Here is a 19,532-nt window from a genome sequence, read left to right as displayed (position 1 = left end):
TATTATTATAACTATCCGTTTTCTTCTCATAACACAGTCTGACAATAATAATATAGTTACAATCGTCGAATACTAAACGGGACAAAAATCTTTATGCCGCCCGTGTAGCCCCTGTAACATGTCATGATTTCACAGGCGAAATATAATATTATTGAATAATGCAACAAACTATTTTTTATATTATATATTTATATATGATATGCTCCACGCAACTCGCACTACGCAATAAGACGGAGCATTATAATAGACGTCGTGTATGTGTAATAAATAAAAATTGATAAATGTACAAAACGTCGCGGTGGTTCAATTATTTGTATTTTAATTATTATCGTTTTACGTGTAATAATTTAATGAAAAGAGCCGATGTAGGCGTAAAAATAATTTTGTTTTATTATTATTATTATTTTATTACTAAACAATCGGAAAAAAACACTTTCGGTTCTTCGAACGATTATTTTGTAATACACACTGCAGGTATTATATTGTAATTACGTTGTAGATATAATAATATTATATACTCGTAAATTAATAATATAATATGCAATATTATGATCCACGTGGGTTTAACGTCTCCACTCGGCGCGTGTGCATAATACCTACATAACCACTGTAACGGTATACCAATTACTACGGTATGGCAATTTAAACGTCCCAGACAGCATTTTGTAATGATAATATTATAATAGTACTATAATAATAACGTTATAATAATATTATTCGCTATTACAACGTTATAATAATATTATTAATCAAAAAATTTCTGTCTGCCGTCTGGGGTATCAGGCGTTTCAAAATCAATCTCTGAGAAGATTGCACATTTTTCCTCTTTCTCTCGCAGCGAGTGTATAAAACGCGTGCTTTCATACGCGTCCACAGCCATGATTAACTGTAAGGATTTCCGTGATGCCGACAAAGCGCTGGCAAACGAAAGTTAACCGTTCGTTTTTCTTTTTTTTTTTCGTATTCACAACGCATAAATCCACTACGCCCGCCGTGCGCCAGTGTTTGTACTATACATGTATATGCCGACAAATTACTAAACTTTGAATAGAATAAAATTGTTAAACCCTGAAAATATAATAAAACTATTAATCCCACTTTCGCGGGGTGTCGACCGACTTGTAATATACGGATTATTGACCATATTAATTATTATTTTGCAATCAAACGTAATAGCCCCGGCCTAATACACGGGTTAAACACCGATCGTCGTCCGCAGGGCTGACCGCGGGTCCAACTACACAGGAAAAACGCTGTGGCCCTGCACTCTGTAGAGCAGTGGTTCTCAGACAGTGTTCCGTGAACTCGGAAAAATGGTTCCACCTAAATTTATTTAAAAACCATGTTTTGACAGCAATTAAAAAATGAAAAACATTAATTATAACAAGAAAGAAATTTTAGTTTCACAGTTTCCCACTCGTAGGTATACTTACTATTATACAATTATTATATTTTCTATTGAATTGTATGTAAACAGTTACGTATACGCAATTTTAAATATATATATAAGTACCTATACTGCTTCATTTTTTCCGCAAACATTATAATTGTTCCGAGAATCCGAAAAGGTTCATTTGATTTGAATTATAAATTGCTTCAGGTTCAGAAGATGTTATTTGTAATATTTAATAAATATGCAAACTTGAACTAAATTTAAAACGTTCGTATAGGTATATTGTAATAAAAGACTATCGATAACTCCAAAAAAACTAACTGTGAAACTGATTTTTGATAAGCTATTTAATTTAAACGCATTTATTACTACATTAGGTATTTATTAGTTCTTCGTTTCATATAAATACTATCGGGTGAAAATATATCTTCATCTTATCTAGATATTTATTTTTTGTTATTAAGGATCAACACCGGTCGTAATATAATATTATCTTGACATGTCGTAAAAAATATATATAATACATTATTCTTGATTTTTGTCGCAGGGACGCTATCCATATTATATTACCTACAATGGCGCAGTGAACATATTTTTTTGGGCAATTTACAAATTTTCTTTTTTTTGGATAATTTTGTTTGGGCGTCAATAATAATTTTATATTTAAAACTATTATTATTGAATATTAAGACAGTAATATTATGCTGTATACAATCTAGTGTGATATATCAGAATTATACAACAAATTGGAAGATTTTACGGGTACCTACTCTGGTCTCTAGGAGTCAGAATACATAATGTTCACTCTAATATTAAAAATAACAGGATGAAAACGGATTATTCTATACACGAAATTTACCATTTTATGCGTTTGTTAGTAAGACAGAGACAACACGCATGCGGGTGAGACATCCTCTTACCCACGAGCCAAGTTGCGACGGTCTCGCGTAAAAACATACATTTAACACATCTCGGAAATAAAATATATAACAACAGTCCCATCGGATTCCGGACGCCGGATCCTTCTATTTAGGCACTCATTTCCGTTATAATTATCGATCGGCCATGAAACGGAAGTAAAATACGAAACGGTATTTCTATATACCTATACGGTCCTATATCGGTATAGGTACCTATATATTTTTCTATATGTTTTATAATATGTAGGGCATAAACTGAAAGTTATGATGTACATACCATACTCCAGGCAATACACAATAATAATGTACGCCCATCGTTATACCGACAACAATTATTATTTTGTTTTTCTCGAACTATGCCCATGGAAATAATTCTTAAACCAAATACTTCACTAAATCCAATGTTCCCTTATCGTATCATATTCTTCAATCACAATGGGCATAATATTATGTTATGTTTAGTGGCGTGTATCAAAAAAAAAAAAAAAACCGGCGTTGCTCAAATAATTTCAGGTGACCTGTCCCTCGTAATAATATTATACATATACCTACCTATACCGATCAATTAATGCACTGTTTTCCTTCTATCAATACCCACCCACCCACCCACATTTAAGGTGTTACCTGAGCCACACTGTGACCCCGTGTTACACTCCACTGGTTATGTTTGTCGTGTAGATAGACGTTAAACTATGTTAAGACGTTTTACAAGTATTTACCGATACTCCGAGCGCTCGGTCGCATATTATGTGGGTGACTTGTTAAAATTCTGTTCCACGTACTCCGACTGCATATGACGATCGTCGTCGGAAAGGTTAAATCGACCGCGGATTCAGGTGGAACTGCGGAAGTGGTGTCTTCGCATCCGTTTTTTGCGCCAATGTAGGCCGACTCTTCTGAGAAGGGGTCGCGTCTGTTCGTATCGCGACATATTAATTATATGTCTATGGTCGCCAGTCACTTTATCACGTGTCAATTTATCAATGCAACCAATAATTCATCATATTATAATTAGGGTTATTAATCAATCTTGATATTTGTCTCAATTATATTCAACTTGGTACAAATTTCATCGCGTGTCAAATTTAATTTAATTCTGCGTTTAATTTTTATTACAATTATAGAAATGCTACAATAATGTATGTATTTTTTACAGCACCTAAATTTTATTGATTTCATAGTACCTATATTATGTTGATAGTATAAAAAAAATGTGAATTTATACCTATTATTATTGTATTATATTTTTCATGTCGAAGTTGATGTAAATACTTTTTAATTGATTGTAAATGTCACGGCTCAGGCGCAAATAAAATGTTATAAAAACAAATTTGTAATACTTAATTCGATACAAACATATTATGTTTTTCAAATGAGAACCCCTCTTTTTTTTAAATATTTTGATGTAGGTAATCCATAATTTAAACGAGTAGTTTCTTAGTTATTGCAATGTGCATACTAAGGATAATAGTTTTAAAAATTATTTTACTAAATTATAAAACAAATGTAATATTGGATATTAATATTTATTAAATTTGGTCCATTTTTGCAAATTTTAATTTATTAATGTTGATAGATTAATATTTATCAGTAATTTTTTTTCAAATCACCACTCAACAGCCCCCATATTATCTTCCAAATCCATTAATTAAAAACACAAAATTAATTAACTCAAAAACTACTCGTATGAATTTTGATTATGATAAATAAACATTTTAAGAAAAATTATCCATAATAAAAAATGTACCTATAGTAGAATATTATGGAAAGGGGGGTTCTCATATTTTGAGAAACAGAAGTTTGTAGGTATCTTTTTATCTTGACAAAAACTCCTTAAGTAGTTAATACAAATACCTCAATAAATTAAAAATATTGTCTTAAAATACCTATATTTAAAAATTCCAAAAATCAGATTTTGAAAAACTCCAGCGTAGCATATAAATATTATAATTTAAGCACTTACCATATTTTATATATTACATTTTTTAAAGCATATTTTATGTTCACATTTTTTGTTTTATTAATGGAAAAATGCATACCTAAACATTTTGAAGTTTTTAAGTACCTACCTACACTATAATATTTACTCGACCCTACTAATTAGGGTGGTTTTTATTTTTACATCATAAATGCATAGAGCTAAACAATTTTCTTTTTTAATAACAGCTTTCAAATACATTAGATTTTGGTAAAAGAATATTAATTGTTTTCATGACGTATGCATAACACAAAATTAATATCAAACGACAAAATATAGGTACTAAAACTCTTGAAAATTGTATTATAATGTTATAATAATATGGGTTGTACCTATTATATTAAAATATTATTTTATTATTATAACATTATTATTGTGCAGTAGAATCGGATATTATATGTCAGGCGAATCTATACGATTTATTTTCGGTCGTGTTAATGTCAGGTCATTTGGAACGCGTCTGTAGCATTTTTGTAAAATTGCTCTAGGGGTTTAGTTGGTCATAGGTTATAGGGGTTTATTTTTTTATTGTATTTAGAGTTCGATATTGGGCGACAGGCCAAACGCTACGGTGATATAGTAAATAAACGATCATTAGTAAATAGTGTGGCGACGGTGTTCAGAGGTACGCTGTTTTTTTCTGAATCTATACGATTGTCGTACTGACCGCAATGTTTTTTTTAAAAATTTGAACGATATGAGAATCTAATAAACCTAACGACAAATTTTGTTATTCCCGAGTATTCATTTTTTTACTCGTTCGGTCCACGATCATTTTTTACATATTATACTATAATCTTTATATTTGTTTAAAGTGCACAACTTTTTAAGACACATAATATTATAATCTTTAACTTTATTTTATGTCATCTTGCATAATAATTAATAATATTATGTTCGGTGGTGGCTGTACAATTTACTTACACTAATCAACTGTTGCATATAACCGTATAATTATTACAGTCGTAAACCCCTTTATTTAAAATATTTAAATTGTCTTAAATATGTTGTAAATTTAACGTATATTTAAAATAAGTGGATAGTTAAGTACTTGAACATATATGGTACATCAATTGTGGTATCACACCACTGTCAATGTGTGTGTTATCATCTGTACGATTAAAATTATATTTTATAATATTATAATATTTCCAATAAAAAATAAAACAGGTTAAAGATTATTTAAAATTTTGAACTTTTAACGATCTAAGAGTTAAAAAGTTATTGCTTAATAAATTACACGTGAAAAAATTATTTATTTACCTCGAACCCGTAAAACCCGCACCACTAATAATATTATTATAATAGTATTGTTCATTTTTATTAGAGCCTGGGCCTTTATTTGTAAGGCCCCAGTTGAATTTATTATTCTAAAATATTACATTCTTGAATTTTTACGATTTTCATTATTACTTGCATTTTATTTAAAGACATAAAGACTTGGATTTTTTTTTTATGTTTTATATTATTTTAAAGTTTGATTAATTTTTATATTCGTTTCAAAACGAAAAATGGAACTCAACAAAATCAACACATTATAAAGTGTTTCTCCCTTTCGATTGTGTATACATCAGATCAATACGCTGTAACATCAGTCTAAAGCCTTTTGTTTCGGTATCGTGGAGTATAATTTCACTGCGCTTCATGCCTGAAAGACTAAGATAACAATTACGAGGAATGGCGTCCTATCCTAACAAAACAATAGCGAAATCGGTCCATAGAACAATTTACATATTACATCTATATTGTATATAAACATACGCATAATAAATAAATAAAGTTTCATCGCAGTAAATGAAAACTTTCGTCCTCGTCGATATAAACATTGTGCATTTAAAACTAGTATTTTGATGTTCATATATTCAAAATATATTCATATTCTGCACAACGCACACACATAGTATTAAAGCCATTGTAATATATATTTTTGTTTGAAAACAAGAAATATTAATGTGTTGGCGTTTTTTGGCGTAAAACAAAAGTTCACTATTAATATTCATCCACTCAGCAATTAAAAAAAAAGTGTTATTATTTTAAAATACCATTCCGAAAAATAAAACATTTCTATCAATTATGCATACATTTCATTGAAACGTTTTTAGACATTTCTACGAACGACGCATACCTACTTCTCCCACACTGCCAACACTCTGTATACACATAATTTCACACACACACACACACACACACACACACACTCATGTCTCACATATTATTGTTGTTTCAAAATCACTTAAATAATATTGGTATTTATTATTTTTTTTAAGTGATAACTGGTAAATTCGACACGGTGTTCTACACTGTATAGTAGTGTATACTGTACCTAAAGCTGGGTTATGATTTTCCACGATTTTCTAATCTTTATTTTTTACCGATGGTGATGCACTGAACCACTACCAAGTACCAATATAATATAATAATATATATTTGAGTTAAAAATTAAAATGTATATCATCGTTTATCACTGTCAAAGTAGTGAACACAAATAATAATAATTATTGAATGACAATATATTGTTCGACCATCCACACGGGTGCTAGAAGCTAAAATATAGCAGCAGATAAAACGGATTATTTCTTGTAATCAAGTTGTTCGTGGACTTTTTACCAGACAATTAAAATATGAGATTATATTTAAAAATATTTCTTTTTTAATTTGGTGTTTTATCCAGGATTCGTATAACTAATGCAAATTTGTTTTTGCCACAATTGAGTATTTGTAGGTACCTAAACAATATTAATCGTCTTAGTCTTGTTGAAATTCAACCGTGACAACACGATACTTGTAAGTAAAAATTATTGGATGTCACTCTAATCGATATAAGATATAAGAAAGGCTAGACAAAAGTAAACAAATACAATATAAACAAATAAAACTAATTAGATTTCTATGATGTGTTAATATAATATGTATAATTATACCTTGAACCTAGGTACTTAGTAATATCTAAAGACCGGATTTATATGTTTTTACATATCGTTACTGGGTCTATGCAGTCTTATGAGAGTAAAAAATGTGGATGATTTGTTCAATTCTGAATGCATAGAAAAAAGTTTTTTTTGCATATTTGAGAATATTTTATGGGTTAGAGAATATTTAACTCATTTAGCATATTTTGGAATATTTCGTAAATTGTGAGAAAAAATTTGTATTTATTTTTAATTTTAATATTACGGTACCCAGAAAAAATTTTTTGATAATTTACAATTTTTTATTTTATCATTTCCAACTCTTACTAAAGTGCAATATAATATTCCATTAGAATACGAAACTTTAAATACCTAATAATTAACTCACTATTAATATAAAATCGAAAAAAAAAAAAATTTTAATGCATATTAAAGTAAATATAATGATGTTTATTGATTATTTTTGCATATTTTTGCTTTTTTTTTGTATATTTTGCATATTTTAGCATATTTTTTAAATTTTTAAGAGAATATAATGAGAATATTTTAAGGTTTTTTCGAGAATATTAGCATCATATTTAAGGTATTTTAAGAGAATATAAATCCGGTCTTTAGTAATATCGTTTAGAAAGTATTCATATCTATTACCAACATTAATATATTTTGTGCATATAATATGTTAGAGTGTTAGACCTAGAACCACAGTCAGTACTTACAGTACTAGGTACGTTGAGGTGGATCTTAAGTGGATGGGCGAATTGTAAAGTACAATGAAGACTTGGCCGTAATTATAAACTTAAAAAAAAGCCCAAGAGGGTAAGGTGACCGCCACGTTGCCCCCCCCCCCCTTAACTCCGCCGCTGTAAGTACGCCGTCATATTATTATTGTCGAAGTACGGAGTAAGTTATAAATTCTTAGAAACTCAAGACTTTACGATTTTCATTACTTACACTTAACCAAAAGAATACGATAATCATACATTAATGTGTATAAATGTGTGTGTATATTGTTTAAAATATTACATGATTTCGATTTACTGATATAATATATTAAATCACTTATTGTCAATGTTTTGTAATGCATATCATATTATATGTATTAATATTAATATTTGAAGAAATTAAAACAAAGACGCGGGTATCTGTACGCATAAACAACGTTAACTATAGTACTTATTACGATAAAACAAGTATATAAAATTTGTGATAATTCGATTTCTACAAACATTAAGACGTAAACATTCCCAACTATAATGTTATTGTGTATGACGAGAACACTATATGCATAATCCTATAGAGCGTGACCGTGTTTTAATTGACTATGGACATAGGACATAGCAGGACATAGGACATTATATTAATCATAACAATAAACATCCAAAAATTTAAAAGGAAATTTAAAAAGAAAACAAAAAACCAGACCGACACGCGTGATAAAAAACGATCGAATAATTAAATCGTCGGATCGCCCGCGTAGTCAAAGCATAATATCATAATAGTATAAGTACCTATACAATTCCATCAAGAGCTCGGAAAATCGTAAAGCATTGTGTGAGTTTTTCGGGATATTATACCCAATAGTGGTGTATCATTGTATCGTGCGTACGGCACGTGTGTACTTCTCAAATGCATTTAATATTTTTATCGATATTATTAATTTTAACTTTTGAGTAACGCTTCCTACGCCCGTTGAATGAGCAAATAAATCCAGAACAAAATAATTACCTAAATATTTTTATTTTTACGTAAATATAGTAACCAATACAAAGGCTGAATCGAAATGACGTTAACGATTTCGGGGATAATATTATAAACAACTGTTATTAGCAGCACAATGCACACGGTATAATACGAGTAAATATCTGTTACGTATTTGGGTATCGAAAATGTATTCTAAATGTATTACACTTTTGGTCGGAGCGTCATGGTTTTTCGGTTTCTTATTTTACCACTATACGATTGCACACACGGATTAATTATAATAACAAATAACATTAATAATAATAATACTAATAATAATTTACACATTTCAAAAGCCGATCGCATTCGTGCATCCTAACCCTTAATAATAACGACACCTATTTAAGGTATATTATAATATTATATATTACGAAGACGATAACTATATATATATATATATTGTATCATACAGGTAGCTCATCCTTGGGTCAGGGACTTGACGACGATGGGGGTGGCAGCGGTGAGTTCTTCGCAATCCACCTTGTCCTTCGGCCATGCTCCTGAAAGGCCATTGCAAATGCTCGCTGGCGCCACGTCGCGTTCGCTGTCCACGCGGTCGGCCTGTCCGCGTATCTCGTCCCAGGCGAACTGCACGTCGACCTCTTCCGTCAGTCGGCTGCAGACCACGAACCGTATGACCAACTCCGACCGGACGGTGGCCGTTACCAGATAGATTTGTCCGCTGGCCATCAGTCGCTCGTAAAGGTTTTTCGTCCAGTCGTTGTTGCCCTGCAACGGGTAATAACAAAAACTAGGTTAATGACCTGCGTATAGGTGTGCAATGGTGCGTTGTAACTGCAGTGACATCTTAGACTCCTATAGTGGAACGGTGGATGACGTTTTACAACGATGTTATTTTTTTTTTTAACGTGTGCTATCCCTCTTTGGAGCAGTGAAAAAACTTTAAGCATCGACTTTTCAAAGGGTCGTTTCTGGGTGAAAATTGGAAAAAATACTCAATTGTAAAACACTAGAAATAAATTACCGAAATCCAGAATATTTAGATACGCGATTTATTTAACACATCTAATAATAGGTATAAATTATATTGATTGGATTTGAAAATTAATAACCGTAGATACTAGCGTGTCGCGACTGAGAAATAAAGGTTGAGAAACTCACCCAGCTTAAGAACAAAATTGAATTTATTCAACCAATATATTTTATATAATGTGTCATGTTAACAGTATTTATGTACCTTCAATCGGAAGCAAACCAGTCCCATGGTGACCGTGATGACTTCAAACCTCGGATCCTGGTTGACGAGCTTCCCGAACAAGTCCGCCAAGTGAACCTGCTTTTTGATATGTGCCTGTAGACCCTCCACGCCGTACAGCCTCAACACGAACCACATTTTCAACGATCTGAATCTCCTGCCCAACGGTATTTGCCAATGCTGTAACATCGAAACATTCTCGATGATATATGACGGTGATTTGACAGAGTATATTATTATGTAAATAATACAATTAAAATAAACAGCCAAGAAGACAATGAAAAAAAAAGATAAATTACGATTTATTATTTCACCCTATACACTGCATGAGTTTTTTTTTATTGAATATCTATATGTTATATAATTGTATTCAAAAATTAAAGGAAAAATTGTAAAAAAAATATTCTCCCGTTTTTTATAAAGATTTAATTTTATAATGCTGAATACACAAGAATGCAACACGATACCTAATATTAACATGATTTAATTTAAAAAAAAAACCAACCAAGTTAATTAAAAATATGTGCTGTTATCTAGTGATAAAATTTTAAGAAAAAATAATTGTTACAACGGTTCAAACAAAATATTATCAATTATTGGTTTTTGTTAGTTTTCATTGACGATATCTTACATACAGAACTATCAAATATTATGATATATTGTATACAATATGCATAGTATTATTATTATTATTATAGGTATGCTAGTGTAGTAGGTATACAATGTAGAGTTATGAAAAAAATGTTCATACCGATATCCGTTGACCATCGATCATAGAACATATTATTATATTTATTTTTATTTACAAATCGAATAAGATTCCTTTCGCGTTATGATTTATCGATAGTAATAATTGTTTATTTACAATTTTAACCACAACTCATAATATATTTGCATTACCTATCAATACATCGTAATGTTTTATTGTGCACGATACAAATATAATTATTTTTTTCCATTAATATGCAACATTATAGTCCTTACTCTGTAATCCGGTACTTGGGGGTCCTGGCTCTGGTAGCTGTGCTTCAAGTACACCCGGTCCACGTTGAACGCATCCACCAAATAAGTGGCGTTCTTCACCCACAAGGCCGAACAGTCAAAGTTCACCAAGAGCCACTTGTGCAAGTTAACGTCGAACGAGTCCGCGAATTGCACTCCCGCCATCAGATGTCTGTATTCCGGCAACACGAAAGCAGCACCTATATTGACGATGATATAAGACCAGAAATTATAGTAATTAATAAAAATACAATAATAATAACAGTTGAAAAGAATGTAGTTTTCCGAACGATATAAAATAATACGTAACATTTCATCGATACAATATTTTCACCCACAAACGTTTTAAAGAGTGGGTTCAGCCACACATAGTTTCAGTTATGTTGCATAAACAATAAGCGTCGTAATATAGATGGATAATATTATTTACGTTCAGTTTATTTTTTCAGACAGCAAGTAGTCAGTGATATAATCACGGACCATATAAAATTATAAAATGCAAATAGTTATACATGCTTCGGAATCAAGGTCACAAGGGACAGGAAAAGTGACCCAAACGTTAATCGTTATAGTTGTAGAATAGCACAACTGCATAAGCTAACGATAAGCAAGTGTTTCTTAAAAATAACTAGGTAGTAAGAAACTACTAAACACACAATTGCAATAATTAATATAAACGTTAGAAAAACACTTGTATAGAGTGTGTATAATACGGAGCAGAATCGTGGACAATAATGAAAGCGGACAGATGGAAAATAAAAGCTATTACAACGTGGCGCTGGCGAAGGGCGTCAAAAATTTCGTGGACAGAACGAGTGACGCAATCAGAGGATAGAAGACAAAAATGTCTTTGTGGGCGACAATCGTGGAGAAAAGAAAGAAGTGGATAGGACATCTCATACGAAATAATACAATATGGTTAACAACATTACTATAATAATTGAAGGAAAAATCGAAGGGAGTAAGACAACGAAGTAATATTGCAGACTAAAAAATCATTTATACGATGAAAAAAATCTATTTTAATAGTTTTACCCATCTAAAACTTGATGAATTATACAGACGTTTTAAAGCTCATTCTAATCATATTATAATATTGACATATTAAATTGCGTTTTCGAATTTCCGTATTTTGTACGTGCCTGCTAAATGAAACATATACTATTAACGCATTTGTAATATTACCTACTCGTATCCATACCTTTTGCGTAAAACACAAATTATAAACACACATCATATTATATAGAGTACAACACTAGTCGTAGGTATCCAGAGTGACTACAGCTCGTGTACCTGCGTAAGCAGCGTCGACGTGCAGCCAAATGTCGTTTTCGTTGCAGATGGGGCCAAGCTCCTCCAGACAGTCGAACGCGCAAGTGCCAGTGGTGCCCAACGTGGCGACCACGTAACATGGTATCAACCCTCGGGCGACGTCTTCGGCCATGGCTTCGGCCAGTATGGGTCCGGTCATCCGACCGCTCTCGTCCGCCTTGAGCATCCTCATCGGCATCGATCCCAGGAGACCGGCCTTCTCCACACTCGAATTGGACTGATCTATATTTATATAGGCACGGTGGGTTTTATAAAAAAAAAAAAACAAATAATCGTAATCGATTGATCGTGTATCGATTCCGCCGAACTTTAAAAAAAATATATTTTGATTCCGCCGGCTCGTGTATAACCAAGGCCTAACCAGGGGTGGGTAAAAATGTTTGCTGGCTACGGCCTTGTATTTTGTGAAGTTTACACTTTTATTAAAAATTGATGACTAGGAGCAAAAAAATCATATGCTAAACGTCATTGATGAAATTTCTAAATGTAATCCAAATATATATCGGCATCGTTTTCAATAATCAATATCGAGACGAACAACTACTAGCAGCCGGTGGAATCGATAAAACCTCCATCGATTGTCAAACTCGCGTGTTTTAATATTATCGATCAAGTTGTATAACAGGTGGTGGTTCCTGTAGAAACTTACCGGAAGTGTAAGCCACCAGTTTCGCCTTGATCTCACCGTCAGTCAAGCTCGGGTTGAGTGCTTTGATCCGCTTCGTCGTGCGGTCTTTGGCTGCCAACAGGCACACGAACGTGGCTTCGCTGGCGCTGCCCTGCGTGAATCAGACGAATATATTATTATTTTTATTAATACAATTTTTGTGTGGCTGATACCAAATTATTTTCGTTGGCTGAAAACAGATACGACAAACTATTAGAGGTATAGGTAATAAATTTTTTTTAGAAATACCTGAAGTACGCCACCACCGGGTCCTTCGGACTCGTTCAAGAACTCTTTCGGCAAGTCCAAGATTTTCCCAAACCAGTTCATAACTTGCACTTCGAGTTCAGTACACGCTGGACTCGTTATCTGTGGAACAATCGGAAATTTGTTTATATTTTTATTTTGTAACGCAGGATTCAGCACTAGCACATAGCTTTAAGCTCTGTCAGAGAGTTCAAAAGTGACGTTCTAACTTTTGGAAACTTTTGAATTAATTACACCCGTTTCATAATTTCAACTGCAATTCAAACTTTGGTTAGTGTCGCAAAACTAAAAGTAATTTTTGTAACGTCATACCCGTTTAGGTTTTTTCAAATAGCCATTGTTTATTATCTTTTCGAAGATTTAAAACAAAATGTAATTTATGTACACTAACTTGACAACCTACCGAATTAATATAGAAACGATAAAAATGTATTAAAAATGTGGTCACTTAATAGTGACACAAGAAAGTTATTACTTCATCGGTTTCTCTTGACTTTAATACTCAATCAATGAGTTTTGACTATATTACACAAAAAATATTATGTTTAAAAAAAAACAAAATAATATTAATACCTATGTTATAGAGATAAATACTTTATAGTGTGTTGTACAATAATTCATTATTGTTAAAATACCTATGTGTATACACTATAGTATACCCACTGTTATAACTCTTATAATTATATTATCCAAAGCACGTTCGCCACAGATAAATGACCTACAGATTAAAATTTTATAAAAACTACAGAGAAATATTATATATATATTATAATAATATAAGAGTGATTTGTAGGCAAAAAGTAATAATTTGTATCAGAGGCGTGATTACGGTGGTGCACTTGCACCCCCTGGTACTATGTATCCAGTTCGAAGGTATACTTTTACACCTGCAGAAGCTGAACTTTATACCTATTAAAACACAATACTATTTCATTGATTTGTCGAATTTTTTTTATGAAAGTTAACATAGCTGAACAAATAATAAAATAACGTTATAACTTATATAATAATTTTGTTATCACAAATTCATTACAGCCTTGCACCATAGTTTTGCACCTGCTGAAATTTAATCGAATTAAATGATTTATATTGTAGCCTATGGCGTTCTAAGACTAAGTTTGAGACTTCTTTTGATTTTTTTTTTTCTGTGACTATAAACAATTTAGTCTATTTGAGCTTTTGGCATTTTCAACAGAAAACTAAAGGCTGAAACAGCGTTCACTATTTTTTAAGCTATTCTATTATTAATGATTCATTAAAATTCACGAACACATTCCTGATGAATAATTTATCGTAAGAAAGTATACGTTTTGTCTCTATTTTGGTATCAAACAATTTGTACGATAAAATTGTGTAAAATAGTAAACATTTAAAATGAAAAAAAATGTTCATACAGTCATACTGCAGTGTTCCACGAAGACTTGCTAAAGACTAATTAAAGCTAGCTATTAATAGAATATTAAACTATTAAATTCTCATGGGACACTGTATAAATATATGATTTAAATTACCAATGTACCTATTATATTATTATTATTATATGACTTATGAGTATACAATGATTATTTCGAACTGTAAAAACCTTAAAACATTATATAACCGGTATAAGTAGATTAAAACATTTATGATAACCACATGACGATATTAATTGTCTTGACGAGTATTTTATAATACATAGGTACCAGTAAATTCTTTAAAAAAAATGACCAATTAAAATATAATAAAAAAAAAATCAAATGCCCTACAATCTTGAAGTAGGTTAATATTAGAGCAATTTGTTCAACTCATCGTAATCGTCCATATACGGCAGGGATTAAAATAATAATAACTATTTATATACATATACGATTCCGTAAATTGCATGTACCTATATAATATATACGATTCCGCTTGACTTTTTATGCAACGTTGCCATTACATTTGTTTTGGCTCTCGTTATTGTAAACAATAATTTATGAAAATTATGTATTATAGGTGCATTATAATTTAAAAGTAACTAAAAGTCAATAAAACCAGTGTCGAGTACCTACCTATATGTATTAGTGTATTTTGTATTATTATTTATTATCCTTCTCAAATAATAGCGAGTAGGTGACTGTAATATAATTTAAATTGTATGTTTTATTATTTGGGAAAATTAAATGTAGAATATAAAATTAAATTAATGAACTTTTGATAGTTGATAATGCTGAATACGAAAAAAAAATGATTTGGTGTACGATTCAAACATTTGAAATTTCCTTCAAAATCCGATATAATTCCAAAATATATCCCAAATCTTAATGAATTAAACCATAATTCTCGGTCAGGAGTCAGAGATATCAAATACCAAAAAGCATTAGTCCAATAACACGCAAAATGTAATCATGTTTGATGTTTGTAGTTTAAATTATGTTTTTTCCGAAATTCTTGTAATAAAAAAGGCGAATACTCACTTCCCTTTGTCTATTGCACAAAGTGATATATGAAAGTTACAATAATATATTATTTGTAAATACATGTTTTTTTCGGTATGGCAACGTTGCATTTAAGACCATCCGGATCCGTTAAAATAAAAAATTTTAATTTTGAAATCGTGTACCCGTATATTATTTAGTATCTATAAATTGTCACTAAAATGTAGGTACACGATTCCTGAAATCGCCAGAGTCGTGCGTCACTATATAAGTTTCCGAAGCAAAATTCATTGACGTCCACTTTCTTTCAAATACCGTCGAGACGCCTTCTCCCGCCTTCGAAGCGACGCGTGTTCGCTATTATATGTATATTCCTTCGTACCCAAGAAAATCCTATAGATCCGATGCCGTTGCACAGCATGTCGCCGACGATGGCCGGATACGAGTTTCCGGTCGGGAAAAACGCATGAAACTGCGGCGAGTTCCAGTGTGTAATGCCGGGCATGATTATGTTCTCCACGTCGGCCAACACCGTCTTCCAATCTTCACCTTTGACCGGTGCCTCGGGCGGCACCAATTCGTACAGATAGCCTGGTTTGACGGTGGACAGAACGGGCCTGGAACGGGTGTATTTTTTAAATTTAAATAAAAAAAACGTTTTGTGCAACACGGTCATTATATTATGATATCAGGTAGTAGGTATATGTTTATATTATCATGCATTACAATTTGCGAGTCCTTTGAAATTATATCTAATCTCCGAGTAGACATTAAGTTTTAAAACAATATTTTATCTATAGGTAAATACCTTATTCATGATGGTGGTTCACCAGATAATAATATATTATGTTCACAGCCACCCCCCCCCCCCATCCATTTTCTTCAATAATAAATTAATAAAAAAATTTTGGTTTTTGATATATTCAACTATAATTGTAGGTATTATACCGAAAGACTATATTATAATATTTTCAAATACTTACATTTTCTTATGCCATTTAAGGAGTTTCCAATGGTGAAACAAATTTTTTATTACGAAATATGATAACTACCTTTTTTACTGTAAATTGTTATTTTTTTAAACGATTTTGATGTACATAATTAAATAAATCGACCAAATACCTACTGATATAAGTAATACTGTAACACCTTGTGTCAATTTACGTATTGCAATATATAATGATTACTAATAATTAGTAATTATACGCACGTTACAAAATATAATATTACGGTAATAAATTGCGACGACGAAAAAAAATATTATTTTTTTTTTATACCTGTCTCGGATGTTGTCCATGTAGTCTGCGATGTAGTCGACAACGGTCTTCCCGCATACTCTGAATGATTCGGAATCCATTTCTGATTTATTTGCGATTCTTTCCCAGTGGACGGTGGAAAAACAATATTATAACCTGTGCAACATAATGTAACGTAATAATTAATAATCAGCGTTAGGTATTCAATTATTGTTGGAAACGAAAGAACAGAATTATCTACGACACGCGACACGATTAGTGACTAGTGATAAGACAATATTGTACGGTGTAATTTATAATAATATTATAATAAATTGCAGGCCGCAGCTGCGGGTTTAGACTAAAACACGATTATTTCAATACAACAATAATTGAACATTGCATGAATGTTCATTTATAACATTACATACATATGACATTTTTAACATTTAAAAAATGTTACACGATGATACATTAGATAATATTTTCATGGTACAATTTTACAATATTGCATTATCGTTACTTATATAGTAATATATTTTGTATGCTTAACATTATCAAGTGAAGACGATGAAATTCTTCGACTAGAGTCCTCTTCACACAGTTATTTTCATATTATTATTTGATTTTACTTATTTCTTAAGCATATTGTTCAAACTTGTATTAGATGGCCTGATAATGCATTTAGAAGGGGGGGGGGAAGACATACAACTGACGGGACTGCACGTGAGAAATATGCTCGTTTGCGTGCAATACACTTATAAACATGCTGACATCAGACGCGCCTAATCTAATACGTCATGTGAAATGCAGAGACTCTAATCGCATCGCACACTGTGTTTCCTTAAAAATCCGTCAGCTATATACCAGTATACCATACTTACCTGCAGTTTGTAAGATTTATCGTAAAATAATGTAAAGTATTGATCACATCATGCACGCTGTAAAATATTTCAATAATAGTGTCTCAATTTTGAAACCGACTAATGTCAACGTACCGTGAATGTTTCAAAACAATTATACGATACAGCGAGCATAGATAATAATATAATATTATATAGGTTCCTGCATACTGTGGTATACAATAGGTATAATAATGTATGGTCTTCAGATGATAACTAATGATTCGCGTGGTGCATACAATATTTGGTAAGTGTAAATCACAACAGCACTTGGTAGTATCAGATTAATATCATGTACTTATAGAAATTATTATAGAAAATAATGTAATAATATCGAAAACGAGCTTTTGGCGATTGTCATCGTATTGCGTACCTTATAAACTATTATGCATTTATATAGTGATTTAATTATATGTATCGAAACGTCTTCGCGTTTGAAAAAAAATATTAGAAGACTTTCAAGGGTATCTCTTATGAGTTATTATTATTGCTATGACGTCTGCATTATAGCAATATAATGTATACATTTCCAACGAACCGCATAGGCACATCGTTTTGAGACATACCTACCTAATAAACACGTATTGTTATTTTTAGAATCAATGAACTTTATTTCGCATGGCTGTGTGTGTGCGTGAACAGGGTTCAAGTGGGTACAAACTACAAAACGTATATTATATTCAAAGTCGTGTTAAGGACGTGTTTGGTTTGTTTCGATGGAAAAGGTTGCGCGATCAATAGACGCGAGCAATGACATACTACATGCGGGACGACCATAATGATGCTACGAAAACAAAATGGAAAAAAAATCATCAAGGTCCATGCTATATATTATATTATAATAAAAAAAAAAAAAAAGGTTAAAAATAACGTGGCGCCACGCTGACAAAGGTGGTCCAGCCACGCGATGCTGCAGCGTGCCTGGATAACAATTCAACGGCTGTCGAAAGATAATAATATTATTATTGTTATAATCATCTCACTAAAACATGATAGTATTATATTAATTATACACGACGCAGCAATGGCAGTACAGTATAGCTGTTGTAGTACGCACCTACCGCCGCGACGAAAAATCACAGTACAACTTTGCCGTCGAAAGTCGATGATAATATTGTGGAGCTCGTGGGCCGACGGACCATTGAACTTAAAAGCAAACGAGTATCGCCGGTCGGTGTGTCCGCCGACAACATTTTTGAATTACGTCTATTTTGAAGTAATTCGTTCAATTCGTTCGGAAAACAAAACGGGAAAGTCGCGTCAACGATGAAACGTGTTGCTGCGCATAAATGAAAATTGCAGACGGACGTCATTTGACATGGAACGCGGTAAAAAGAGTTGTATAATGGTTGTACTTTATTCCGATCGGAATAAGTACACCTTACATGAGGAAATTGGTCTGCACTTTTGGTCCTTTTGTTGGTCACCTGCTCCGTCTCCGACATTATACTGCCAATATATTTTAATGGCTGTGATTAGCCAGTTTCGAATCTGAATAAAATTGTATGACCCTTCCTTCTCACCCACCTTCGCCGTAATACGCGTCTCCCGCATCATTCACCGCAGAGACAACGG

At 32.0% G+C, this 19,532-nt stretch overlaps 1 protein-coding gene across 3 annotated transcripts in view; it reads right to left on the bottom strand.

Moving 5' to 3' along the window:
• Positions 1-8,920: 8,920 nt before the first annotated feature.
• Positions 8,921-19,532, bottom strand: part of LOC132939940 (aromatic-L-amino-acid decarboxylase-like) — a 37,651-nt gene continuing 27,039 nt past the window's right edge. For all 3 annotated transcript variants that reach the window (XM_061007379.1, XM_061007381.1, XM_061007380.1), the window contains exons 2-9: positions 17,098-17,232; positions 16,203-16,437; positions 13,407-13,526; positions 13,140-13,269; positions 12,452-12,712; positions 11,141-11,358; positions 10,139-10,336; positions 8,921-9,669 (exon numbers count right to left, since the gene is read on the bottom strand). In XM_061007379.1, the coding sequence (XP_060863362.1) occupies positions 9,358-9,669; positions 10,139-10,336; positions 11,141-11,358; positions 12,452-12,712; positions 13,140-13,269; positions 13,407-13,526; positions 16,203-16,437; positions 17,098-17,177 (1,554 nt within the window). In that variant the 5' untranslated portion in view covers positions 17,178-17,232 and the 3' untranslated portion in view covers positions 8,921-9,357. The remainder of the gene's footprint in view (positions 9,670-10,138; positions 10,337-11,140; positions 11,359-12,451; positions 12,713-13,139; positions 13,270-13,406; positions 13,527-16,202; positions 16,438-17,097; positions 17,233-19,532) is intronic.

Source organism: Metopolophium dirhodum, chromosome 2 (assembly GCF_019925205.1).
Source record: "Metopolophium dirhodum isolate CAU chromosome 2, ASM1992520v1, whole genome shotgun sequence".
Taxonomy (NCBI): domain Eukaryota; kingdom Metazoa; phylum Arthropoda; class Insecta; order Hemiptera; family Aphididae; genus Metopolophium; species Metopolophium dirhodum.
Note: the sequence above shows the minus strand (reverse complement) of the source record. Positions and strands in the feature narration are given on the sequence as shown.